Genomic DNA, 13397 nt, shown 5'->3' with positions numbered 1-13397 from the left:
GGGGTATTTTTGCCCACTGAGTAGCTTCATGATTGCGAAAAGAGGTAGTTGGAGTGACTGGACAGCAAGTACAAGATCTAAAGTTGGGAATGGGAGACAACCCAACAGCTGCACCAAGATGTAACAGGGATTTAGGACAGCAAGACTGACGAAAGGAAGCAGGAATGGAGTTAAAGGAAAATGCTAAAAAGTGGATGGAGCACGGTAGCAATGATTCTGAATATCCAAGTGACTGCTCAAAGGAACAAATGTCTCCCCTTGCCAAGCCTAAAACCAGCTCCTTACTGGCAGATCTACCTCAGGAGTTGGCAATATCCTCTCATCCCTTCGCTGCATCTTGAAGAGCATCAAGCATCACTATGTAAAGCAGGGTGCAAGTGGGGGTTATGATCACTCCATAGGAGTCCCCATACAACTCTGCACAGTAGTATTTTGCCCTTAAGGCACCGCTGAAGACATGGCTAAAGATGCTCTAGCCGCCTCCTATCTAGGGTCAATGATACTCTCTCTCTCCAATAGGGGTACAACAGAATGAGAGGTTTTGTAGAGATCCTCCCAACGTTCCTAGCAGGAATGGGTCCTAGGTGGTATTAGCTTTCTGCTGTCTGGGAAGATTAGGGTTTGGGAGGCAGTGGGGCAAAGCTCAGCAGATGGTTACCTTTCTGGGATGTTTCCATCCTGGTTATCTGAGAGGTCCCAAAGTCATTGAAATGGCAGTGGCAGCCTTTAAATACTTGTTTACTATGGGATTCAGAGCTGGTGAAACACTTTTTTGGCAACACCTTTTTATCAAAGCAGCAGATAAAGGTGAAAGTTGGCAAGTGTATATTTTATAACTCTACCTAATTTTTGCAAGTATTATTTAGTACCTAAGTTCAATAGTTTTGATATTTATAGAGTAAAATGAAGTCGCTGATGCTGGAACTGAGAAAATCACAGAAAAGGATCCTAAAACCATTCGTGACAAACATATGATGTCGTGAGGCTCCACCCATCCACCATGTAGGCAGTAAGTCACTAACGGGTGAATTCGATAATGGTCAGCAGGATATGGAATTACCCCCATAGTTGCAAGACTGCATTTGTGCTACAGCTTGCCACTTTGCATACAACCAAGAAGACCTGTGACAAGATCTACTGTAGTGTGAATACGTAATTATTTCTATAGTGGGTAATAGTTAGCCTACTTGGCAACACTCATCTCAAACACCTTCCTTACTATTTTATTTCCTACTAAACTTAACCGCAGATACTGTAATACGCATTGTTATACAATAGTTATCGATAGAGCTAATAAAAAATAAATAGGTGGATAACATGTACTTTATTTTGCGTTGTAAATGCTATAGAAATATGTACAATTTTATAATTGTTTATGCTATTCTAACGCTGCTGGGATCTGAAAGGTCATTCTGCATGTACGATTTTACATAAAAAATCCTTACAAAGTATATTGTAATGCATACTGTCCTCATAACTTACATAAAAGTGTGGGTAGGAACTGTTAGACAATCCCATCATTTTGAGGAGGAGTACTGGAAGTCAGACAACATTCATGAGTGTGTGGAAGAAGTCATCACTGACATCGCTAGTGACGATAAGGACAGGGATGATGACCTCTTCCTCGAGAGTGATGATGAAGACATTTTGTCCATAAATTATGTTTATGTATAGTGTTAGATGTTTTATTTGTACATCTACATATTTACTGAACCACAATGATCATAACAATATGTTCCTAATTCAAACTGATTTCAATATATTTTCCTTTCCTTGCATATCAATATAAATCGTGTTGCATGACTGATAATAAGTAGGTAAATAATAGCTTGCCCTCAAAATCTTGACTCCTACCATTACCTTTTATTTGCAGCGAGTATACGCGCGCTATTTGGGGTGCTGTTTGATATAAATAAAAAAAAAACAATGAAAAACAGCAATGAGTTACATTAACTGAAATAAAACAATGGTGTTGACCTTTACACCTCGAACGATTGAGAGAAATGAGGTAGCATAGCTCTTCATTTGAATTCAATATGGACAATTGGCCTATTTCATGGCATCCTGCTCCAAGACTTCACCACAAAAGATGCCCCCTTTGTTAGTTCTTCATGCCTCAATGTCCAAGAGAGTTGGGTCCTCAACGGATTTCCTACACACATTTATACCCAGCTATATTAAGCACAGTTTCTGGGAAGAAGGCCTTGCTTCCACTTGTGCAAGAATAAAAAAAAAAAAAAAATAGGGGGTTCACCTTCAAAGCATTTCACCAGGGGAAGTCAGAGTAGGTTAGGGATGGATTCCCCATAGACACAAGGAAGGAGTTGGTAAATCCTTCCTAAGGAAAGGATCAAGAATTTATCAATGGTAATTTAACAGTTCCTTCGAAATATTCTCATCTGCTGGTCAAGACATGGCAGATCATAACCAGGCACCTGGGGTCTCACAAAAGTTGGTTCTAGACAACCAATTCAAGATTCAATCCCTTCAACTTACAAGCTTTCCAGATAGCAGTCCGCTTCAACAATGCCTGTGGACTGCCCAGTCCTGACTGAGGAGGTTCTGATGGCAGAACAGACAACCTGCAATGGGGGATTTCCCTTATTCTCTAATCTCTGAAGTAGTTAATGTTTACCTACTTTGGGCAGGTATAATTGGGATTTTTAATCTGTACCTCCTCATCAACTTCCCAGGGTCCCAAAGTATTCATACCATTTAGATTAAATTAAGACATTTTTATGATATACAGTAATTATTTGGATACTTACCTACTTTTACAAGTTGGCTTACATCTTCACACTGTTAGGTGTGACTGGCACTCAAAATAAACAAGAGACTTATGCTTGGATGACACAGCTGGACTGTTTAAAATCACCTGTTTCCCACCAGGTGGCGCTGGAATGTCTACGTTTCTGTCAGAATTCTTCCTGACCACCCACAAAGATGTGGGGAGGCTGGGTAAGTACCCAAATAATTAATTTTATCATAAAAATTCTCATTATTTGAGATGAATCTATCTATTTATTGTTAAAGTTAGCCAACTACCACAATGAATTAATACGATGGGTTATTGCAGCCAGAGAAACTTCTAAGCATTCTTACAAGCTGCGTGATCCTTCCTGGTATGTGCTGCACCAGATGGTGGATCCACAGCAGGGTGTACATCCCTGCAGCAAGACTTGTCGGAGATCCTTACAGAGAAATAGGACTCCATCTCAAAGAGTACTACTGGCTCCTGTGCCAGAGTTGAAAGTCCATTAACTGATAGTCCAAAACTAAAGAAAATGACTACCTTCAGGTATGAAGGTACATACTCTTATATACACCAATGTGTACCTTCATGCTCACCAAACTCAACATCAGGATTTCCTAACAACCTAATGAAGAGATAAAGGAAGATCTCTATCACATTTGGTTCTGGAGAAAATCATCCCTGCCGTGACAATAGGACTAAGGGCTTTACAATTCTCATACAAATTTCAATGTATCGTAAATAATGAGAGGCAAAAACTGAGTTACATCTTCACTGAGTAGCACTGACAACCTCTAGCGAATGGTTTGTAAGGATGTCACGAGGTTTTACTTTAAAAAAGGAACATGCTCAGGATTCAACTCTGAGTGTGCTGACTTAATTCAGCAACATAGAATAAAGGAGAGTATTCCTGGCCATAGGAGTGTTAGGCATCCTCACACCACAGATGCTGTATATTTTCAACTCCTCCTCGTACAGGTTTAAGCATGTCCAGGTAAACCCTTGGCGCTATGTCTGGAAATACCAAAGCCTCTTCTTCATTGTCCACTACATCAGTTAATTTAGGCACTCACAAATCTGGGAAAGCCTTTCACTTTGATGTTTCTGGCTCTAAACAAGGTGTCCGCTTGAACAATAACCACATCACAATAAAGGGCTTGAAGCTCATTAATATGCTCTGCCATGGAAAGAGCTATTGAAGGAAACTTCTAAGGGTGACTTAATAAGGCACATTTTCCAATTCCAATAAAGATTAGAGTTTTAATAGACTTAGCATGAACTCCTGTTTGGATATAAAATTAAGACCCTTTCACTATCTGCTGTAACTGTATTAGATATGCACCTACCATATCTATTGAGGAATTCACGATACCAACTGTCACAGGCTACCACCAGCACACATCGCATCCTAGCAAAAATCTCACTGTCAAGGATCTTGAGCAATGCTTTAATTTATGGTAAATCAATATCAAGAAATAAAGTACCTGGAAGAGCAATGTTCTGTATCCATTAATAAAGTAGCATGAACTGATAACTATCAACTCTCACACACACACACAGAGAGAGAGAGAGAGAGAGAGAGAGAGAGAGAGAGAGAGAGAGAGAGAGAGAGAGAGAGAGAGAGAATCCAGCTTACTATAGGATCAGGTTTCTGACCATCCGGCTTAAATTGGGAAACTGCATACAGTACTGTATTGCATCTTTTGCTCATTGATTTTTGCCTTAATCTTTATATTAATTTCCAAATTTATTTTTTACATATAAAAACAGTACATAATTAAATCTACATTATTTTATTTTATATATATATGAGTATTTTAGGCATCCTTTCTTTAACATCTCGTCCCAAACAAACTGTGGCTTTCATTTTTACGATATAGTCTTTTGGCCTGTTGGAGCAACAGAGTTGAAACTGGTTGGAAGGGGGGCAATAAACCCATTTTCTTTGGCTATTTGAATTATCTTTACCCCAGATTCAAGCATCAAATTGTGTCAGCCTACAACTAAAGGTCTTCTTTGGCGAGCTTGTAATGGTCTCTCTACTAAAATAGAGAATGAGTGAGACATTCTTCCAGGATCTCATCTGATGCCCCTTGGAATCTTCTTTTGGTAATCCATCCAAACCATCTTCTCCAGCAATGTTTATCAAATTATAATGTTTGCTGCATGATCTGTCTCTTCAGAATAGGCTTCATCTTCAGTTTATGACTGCTAAGGAGCCCACGCTTTCAGTTCCAGCAAGAAGCACCTACTGCTGGCGCCCCAACCAAAAAGGATGCCTGCTTCACCTCTCAAACCCGTTTGTTGCCGTGGGCCATACCAACTTCCTGCTAGCATGTGGGACATTGCCTCTCCTCACATCCTTACCCCTGAAAACTTCCATCACCTCTAGTGGCACCATGAGTCAAGAACTCCACAGAATCAGCTCTGCCTGTTCATATATGTCAATAAATGATGTCTTTGATTCAGATCCACTAACACTGTTTGTCAGCTCTTCACTTGGCAAGATATAAGTAGCACAGAATCCTGATTCTTCTCAAAAGACTGCTTGGCCTTCAGCTGTCTAACCTTCCTGCTTCAGCTATGCCACACCATAGCAACTTCAAGCAGCTGAGCTTTCCCTCCTACACTTTCTTTATTGGCAGCTGAAGTGCAAATCCATATACGAGCAATCTGCGTACTTACACAGGGACCAGAAATGGAATTACTATAAAAGTTTTAGCAAAGCTACTTTTTCACTCATTTCTCATTAATTTCATTGGTCATCAGTTACAATATAGGCAAGAACATTCTCATACCAAGTTTCACAAATGCCAAAGAGGTTGCTTTCAATAAGGCAAAGAGAGAGAGGCAATAGTCCTAGAACTACTTCATCATGAAATTTTTAGGTCTACTGCAGTAAATATGTAAGTACAGTCAATGCAATGCACCAGGAATACAATCACTATCATAAAAGAGCTGAAATACTTTACTTCTACACTTACCAAGTTTATGCTACCCCAACATAAACAATGGCCAACAGTACACCAGTAAGTCCAAGCTGAGCTTCAGTTTCAGCCAATGAAGCTGAAGTAGAAATTTCCCTGATAAAATACATTTAAGGTGTTTGCATTAAAAACCTGGGACAAATTGAAGAGGTTCATGCAATATTCAGTCCTTAATTCTGGGATCAAGGAAATTTGGACTGTGGTTGAAGAAGTGGGATAAATCTCTCAGATTCCAAACAAAACTGGGAGAGTTGGCTGGTCTGCATACCACACAACAAGATATGACGATCAACCCCAATCCTGACAGCAGATCACCTCTTGCTGTATCTTGTAAAGAAAACAAGAGAGCTGGCAGGATTCAGTGTTCTCCCAAACAACACAGCCAAACAAAGGTAACTTAATGGTTCACATGTGCATGCAGCAAGCTGACAACTGACCCAGAATGTAAAGAGGTACTTGCATTTTTTTCAGAGACCTTACAGAAAACATACATGATCAGTTAGGAACTCTCAGTGCAGTTATCATAAAATCATGTTCTTTACTACTACTTAAAAGAGAGCAATCAGTTTTTACTGACAACACTAAACATTCCAGCCATCCCACTGCTATTTTCAGTCGGATGCCACTATTATTATTATTATATTATCATTATTACTAATTTTGTGTATTCATCCATTGTGGGGATGATGAATCCTGTGGTGTACCCCAGTTGGAATAAGTGGTTTTATAGCTGATGAAGCTATTATAGAACCCATAATGAAACCAGTCACAATAGGATTCTTCATCAACATTGAGGCCAATTAAACATTTCCTGGCAGACTGCATGAAAGCCAGGGCCACTGGAAACAACCTGCCTGGTTAAATATGGATTAATCTAATTGTTAGGTAAAACTGGTAGGCAAAAACCATCTGAATTACTGTATCGTATCTTAAAAGATAATTATACCGACACATTTCACACAAATTGGATAGTCTCTATCTTTGTAGACATTACTTAAGAGCCCAATAGCTTTTAATGAGAAGACAAATCCGAGTTCATTAAATCTACATTTTACTTCCCACAAAGTGTAGTAAATAAAAATCGAAAAGATTCCTCCTTAAACTAATCATGCACCAACAAAGGAGCATAAACCCAGCCATAACTAGTAGAGAACTCGGGTTAAAAATATTTTCATAATAAAATTAAGTTTCATATAGGCCTATATACTGTACTCACCAAGTAATTAAATAGCTATAGTTTCTATCTTGCATGGCAGCCTTTTATTTAAAAAAGCGCAGTAGCACTTCGATTGTTTAGCGTAGGTGACAAGCCTCGCCCATTAACAGGACCACTGGAAACAACTTAGCAGTTAACCTCATTCTGTTTGTGCCCTTATGTCCATGAGGAGAGGCTGGCAGGCTCTGATTCTGTAATTACTTGGTACGTATATATGAAACTTAATTTTGTTATAAAAATATAAGTAACTACTTACCAAGTAATTACATAGATGAATCCCACATTGAATGGAGGTGGGATACATGGATATATTCTATTCCAAAACATTAAGGCATGGTAATGACTATGAAATTGCTAACATTGAAACAATGCTTCCTAGAAGACGAGGAAAGCACCACTGTGTGGAGTCTAGATCTGTCATCTGGATGGTTCCTCATCAGGAAGGTTGAGGCAGGTGAGACCAGGGCAGCTGGGGCAAAAAAGGTAGGAAAGCTCGCCAGCAAATATTGAAGGAGGGCTGCATAGGGTAGGAGACCCACGGTCAGAAGTGGGCGCTTGGCGCTCTGAGCAGGAGACTGGCACTGAAGAGTTGGCTCTTGGGAGCTGGCGCTGGGTGCTCCGGAGGTGGCGCCAAGCATTCAGGAGCAGCCAGGCGCTTGAATGATAACGATGGGAACCTGAGAGGGTTCAATGGGCGCTTGAGGGGCCAAGTAAGGGTGCTCAGGAGAGAAGGCCTCGGGCTGTCCCTTGCAGAGAGTGGATGTCAGACCAAGGCAGAGACAGAGGGATCCATAGTGAAACTGCAAGAAGGCTGTGGGCTGAGATTCGCTTCCTTACACTGCTTAAAAGGTAGCGGAGAATGGTGGCCAAAATCATGTGCATACCTCTTCAGAGGGCGAGATGCATCAAGATTGCGCTTGTGGCACCTCCTGTCAGTCCTGGAATCATCAGAACTGGATTAACATAACGCACCCAAAGAGAGGTCAGTTTAACATCCTTCCCATTAACTTCTGGCAATAAAGCATCCTTTCCTCCAGAGTTCAACATGGAGTAGCTTACCCTAACCATACCTAGGGTACCAAGTCTAATATCAAAATTTAATGGTTAATGTCAAAATAATCTTATACTCCCATAATTTTCATACAGCTTTATAATACTCATCTGACAGGAAAAATAAGACATCAGTACTCATGGTTGTCACGCAGACCTACACAAAGTGAAACGATATTGCGACCTGACAGGAATAATAAGACAAAAGTAGTCTTGGTTGCCACAAGACCTACACAAAGTGAAATGACATAATATTATGAACAGCTTACCTGATTATCATTTTCAAAAATTAACTCATACAATTCTATTTTTTCCAATTTTAGTAAGGTTAAATATCTAAACTAAACATGGAAAACTAAAAACTAAACAAAATGAGAGCACAAGTACTGCATTTTATGCAATCAGGTGGACAATTTTTTCATAGCAATACAGCAACACAAAAACCACAGGGGCCAAGCTAAAAGGAAGATTTCCCCACACAATTGTATTTAATAACTAACTTATGTTAATATCCACTGGATGGCATTCAATCTAAAATCACAAACTATTCATGTCAAATTTCATTGGTTCATTTGAGCAGGGTACTGTATTAGTTTTAAAGGACAACTGGAAGGAAAGTACAACTCTGTACCATATCCAAATCTAAAAGATCCTGGCAGACAACTTGGTAATATGGATTAGGCATCCAAGTCTAACAGCAGCCTGTTTTGCAGGAACCTTCCTTTCCTTTCACATACAACATGAATACGATAACCAATTTAACCAATTGCCATCATTCACTTTTATTGCTTTCTTACATTCTGTTCCATGACAACATTTACATGGAAGGGCAAGTTCAAAATCACCTACCCTAATTTTTCAGGTTTAAGGTTGCCTACCCTAATGTTCCAAGTTTAAGGTCACATGTCCTAAGTTTTCATATTTAAGGTTGCCTACCAAAATTTTTCAGGTTTAAGGTTGCCTAAGCAGATTTATCAGAGTTAAGGTTGTCTACCCAAATTTTTAAGGTTTAATGTTGCCTAAGCAGATTTTTTCAGGATTAAGGTTGCCTACCCAAATTTTTAAAGTTTAAGGTTGCCTAAACAGACTTTTCAGGGTTAAGGTTCCCTACCCAAATTTATCAGGCTTAGAACTGCCTACTCTAAATTTTCATGTTTAGAGCTGCCTACTGTAATTTTACTAGTTTACAATTGGTTACTAGAGTTTTCTAGCTTTAAGATCTAGGGCAAGCAAGATAAGCACATCCTGCTCACCAATTTATTCTTATAAGCAACATAAAATACACTGGCTAAACCTGACACTCCATGCAAAAATAGATGCTTAACATCTATTAAAAATTATCATATACACCCACACAAAGTTTAAAACCGTTTCACCAACACCTAGCGGCCTCTTCAAGGAAAGATCAAACGACATAAATATAGCACAAGAACATAGGGTACACGTTACAGTATATGGCAGTCCCTAGGTTACGTCAGTCTCAGCTTACATCGTCCTGAGCTTGTGTTGCTTTTCAAATGTATTCATCAAAAAATCTGTTCCGGGTTACAGCGGATGTTCCGAGGTTAAGTTGTTTCAGTCTTACGGTGCGCTGTAAGTGATGGAAGAATGTTTGTATATTTTTGGAGAAAATTCTATAAGATCATGGATGCACCCCTCACCAGAAGCAAGGTAAATCAATTCAGACAACCAAAGGATTAAAGGTGAGGCTTTCACTTTATTTCTCATTTTTAGCAACTTTTTAATATGGTTTTCTAGCTTACATTGTTTTCCAGCTTACGTCATCCTTCAGGGACAGGAACCCCCACGTAACCCAGGGAACTGCCTGTATACATTTCGAAGATATAATTATATACACACGGAAAACTGACAATTTACCAATCGGAGTGTCAACATTATCACAACACTGTCAACACACTGTAACGATGACGACAGAGTTCAAGTGAAGTAATGTCCAAAGCAAGAAACCTTTGACGTTTGGCTGTGTGGTCCACATTAAATAAAAGATCTCACAGTACAGTATACCATGAGAATGCTCAAATTTGTAAAGACGTACACTACAGAAGTTTTACTGACACCTAAAGGCCTCTTCAAGTGCATACGACACTTCCTCCACTGGCCAAACCAAATGACGAAAGCAAAAGAACAAGGTTAAACATGTTACATTCCAATGATTAGCTGCTATCAGAGTTTACAATTACATTGCTACATACAACTATCTACATAACACAAATTAATGGACAAATCATCATCTATTACACACAATATGAACATTCTGATGAAGGAGTTTGTTCATGACGACAAAAAACTGGGGATCAAGCAAGGGATGTTCTTAAACACCTTAAGAGTGTCCACACTGCAGTATAACATGTCATAAAAACACATGTCATTGGCTTCCTGCATACACTGTATATCACAAACAAGCTGACAACAATTGAACAACTTTAAATGGAGACAAACTTTAGTAAATACTGGTTAACTGTATGAAACTGGTTAGAACTTCCAATAAGTCACTGACTTTATTCAACTCATGTGTGCTGTTTGTGCTACGTTTTACTGCAGTGGGGACGCAACCTTCGACATCTTGTCATGGGTTCAAAATAACATTCGAGAGCTCATCACTACAATTTTACAGATTCTCACAATACTGAGAGGTCCATAGGTTGTCAACTGAAAATTACAGTTTTCACTTGAAAATATTAGCCTGGTCTCAACCAAGAAATCCACACCTCATGTCATTTTCATTTTCCTAATGGATGTAACTAAATAAAACTTTAAGACTCTACACAGCGCAACTGATTAACTGACACAGAAAGCAGTCCAAATGACTACAACTGAGGTTCAAGAGAAATGCTAATGAAACGGACAAATTTTAATACTGTACTCACTGACACATCCTTGAAGCTACAATTTTGTCAGGAATCTGCAAGTGATTTGCAGCCATTGCTGGCTGACATTTCTCATACTATCAGCAAATAGCAATAAAACTGACAAATGATGCAAGTATTGCACTTCAAAAATTACAGATTAGTCAAACTGAGTCTAAGAAGAGCCTTATGCATCTAACATATTAATTTCCTATTAGGTAACTAAGTGATTACCTGACACAAGGAAAACGCAACCCAAGCAACTACATTCATCAATGTTTACCAAATACGTCAATGAATGAATTCTATCCACTGGCCTGTTCTTGAACACAACAACAAACAGCACTACAGCTGAGGGATATCAAGAGCATCACATTACCTTAAAATACATGATTAGTGAACCATTTTAAAAGATATGATTGAACTTGATTACCTCTTTAAAACTGCGCTGAGAGCAAATTAACCTCTAACCAATATATTTGCTTGTAAAACACCTGACCTTAGGGGCACCTGTAACAGATCTGATTTACTACTTAGCCTAACATAATGCACCATTCCACAAACACCTAATTGTCTAGGTGACGCTCCTTCAAGCAAAAGCAACAATATTTTTATTTTGCAGAAATCGTTTAAATGTGAAAACTAAAATGCAGCCACTTCGCAATTTTTCTCCGTGAATACTTCTGACCAATACATACACTTGTGCATATAGTGCAAAGTAAACTATATTGTTTTACATAAATTAGACTGCACCTAACCCGTAGTGATAAAAAAAACTGACTGCCCTAATCCATAGTGGTAAAAAAAACTGACGTCTCAAAATATTCTTGTACGAAGATATTTCTGACCACCCAAAATGCATGAGCAGAAGCGGAAAGAAGCGAGCGATATGTAATTCTTAAAAAATCAACCTGCATGGGTGAAAAATCAATTATGCAGTTGCCTAGGCCACAGACTCACATACTTCATAATTTTTGGTGTATGAGTATTTATACCCTACCAAAATTTACTGGCCACACCAGAAATGACAGAAACTGTTATTCCCCCAGAGGTTCCTTGGAGGGTGACACTTTTGAGCATCCCCAGGGTGACAAGTGTTCCCTCTGGCCATGCCATATGCTGAGAGTGAAGGTGCAGGATAAAAATGGCTGTGCCCTCCCAGAATGAGTGACAGTGTTGGCCACCAGCAGAGATGAGGTGGAGGAGGAGGAGGAGGCCGCTGGAGGAAGGAGAAAGAGGAGGAGGGCCACTGGCTGGCCACCCACCTCCATCCCTTCTTCACCCGAGGTTCATGATTCCCCAGCTTTCTGACACCTTCAGGAGTGGGTCAAATACTTTGTAAGAGAAGTGAGAGAAGGCCGGAGGTGAGGGTGTATTGATCAGAGAGCGTGTGTGTTTGTGAGCGGCAGTGAGGGAGAGCGAGAGAGAAAGAGAAAGAGGAGAGAGAGAGAGAGAGAGACGGGTGTTGGCTGAGCGTCAGCCACTATCATCATCATCCCTCACCAACTACACCGCCCTCGACTTCGCCTTCCCCTATCTGCCAAACTCGAGTGAATGTTCCTAACCGGCCTGAACAATGGCTACAATTACCTTTGCGATCACTTTTGAAGGCTGGCGTCACTCTTCCCTTTATCTGCCTCTTCTTTTTTGAGGGAGAAACCATCGTCCGGACACCAATACAAGTTTGTGTTGGTGTACACTCATTGAACCAAGAGGTCCCCACCGCTGCTGCTGTTGTTGTTAGGCTTACTAACGTTGGCCTTTGTCAAATTTCGCCTAATTTCACACTTTCTTCTTCTTTCTCGTCGTTCATGATAACACCACGGGGCAATTCCTCGTCACATATCACTATATGATGGTTTCCCTTACACTACGATCATATTAAACAACGATAATCGAGGAGCAAACACATACAACCTTCCCTTGGAACACTATTCACTCACTGCCGCCATCTGTTGGTAAACAGCCAAGGCTCGATTTCAAAGTTTTGGTGCTCGACTCAAAGGTTATTTTAACACTTTTTTACTTGGATAATCGTTATTTATATCTCAAAATTGTTAATATAACGTTTAAATTAACAAATAAATGTTAATATGTATATCAACTACTTTAATTGTCATTTCCATCTATTTCTAAAACACCTTCGGATGGGTACTCGGCACACTTGCACCGAGCGGGAGTTGTGGAACTGTGGAAAATGCGAGTGTGGGGCGAAGTGGTCCAGAGGAAGGACGTGCTACACCACGAACCACGGCCATTTTGTCTTTTTAAGCTTAGACGTAATTCATATTCACGTCTTTGGCCTTATCGCCACATGATATGAAATGGCAGCGCGTCATGCATTCCGTATTACACGGCTATATTTGTTGCTGTTAATATATTTGTTTGATTTTATCCTTTTGCACAGCTAGAATCGGTTCTATCTGAAGATACATTGCTCTTTAACAGTTGAACATGACCAGAGCGAAATACGGGTACGTATGTGGGGTTTCCTGAGGTTTGTTCCAGAGTTCTGTAACAGGACA

At 39.7% G+C, this 13397-nt stretch overlaps 1 protein-coding gene across 2 annotated transcripts in view; it reads right to left on the bottom strand.

Annotated features, from left to right (window-relative positions):
* The window catches only part of LOC136844947 (axoneme-associated protein mst101(2)-like), a 70887-nt gene extending 58064 nt beyond the window's left edge, over positions 1-12823 (bottom strand). Inside the window, exons 1-2 of one of the 2 annotated variants that reach the window (XM_067114367.1) lie at positions 12463-12814; positions 7212-7893 (exon numbers count right to left, since the gene is read on the bottom strand). Coding sequence is in view for 1 of the 2 variants with exons in the window: in XM_067114366.1 (XP_066970467.1) it covers positions 12463-12535 (73 nt within the window). In the remaining variant the exon portion in view is untranslated. Of the gene's footprint in view, positions 1-7211; positions 7894-12462 lie in introns of both variants that reach the window. The other variant, XM_067114366.1, reaches the window with a different exon arrangement.
* Between the last annotated feature and the right edge of the window lie 574 nt (positions 12824-13397).

Source organism: Macrobrachium rosenbergii, chromosome 13, assembly GCF_040412425.1.
Source record: "Macrobrachium rosenbergii isolate ZJJX-2024 chromosome 13, ASM4041242v1, whole genome shotgun sequence".
Lineage (NCBI taxonomy): Eukaryota > Metazoa > Arthropoda > Malacostraca > Decapoda > Palaemonidae > Macrobrachium > Macrobrachium rosenbergii.
This window is presented reverse-complemented; position numbering and strand designations above follow the sequence as displayed.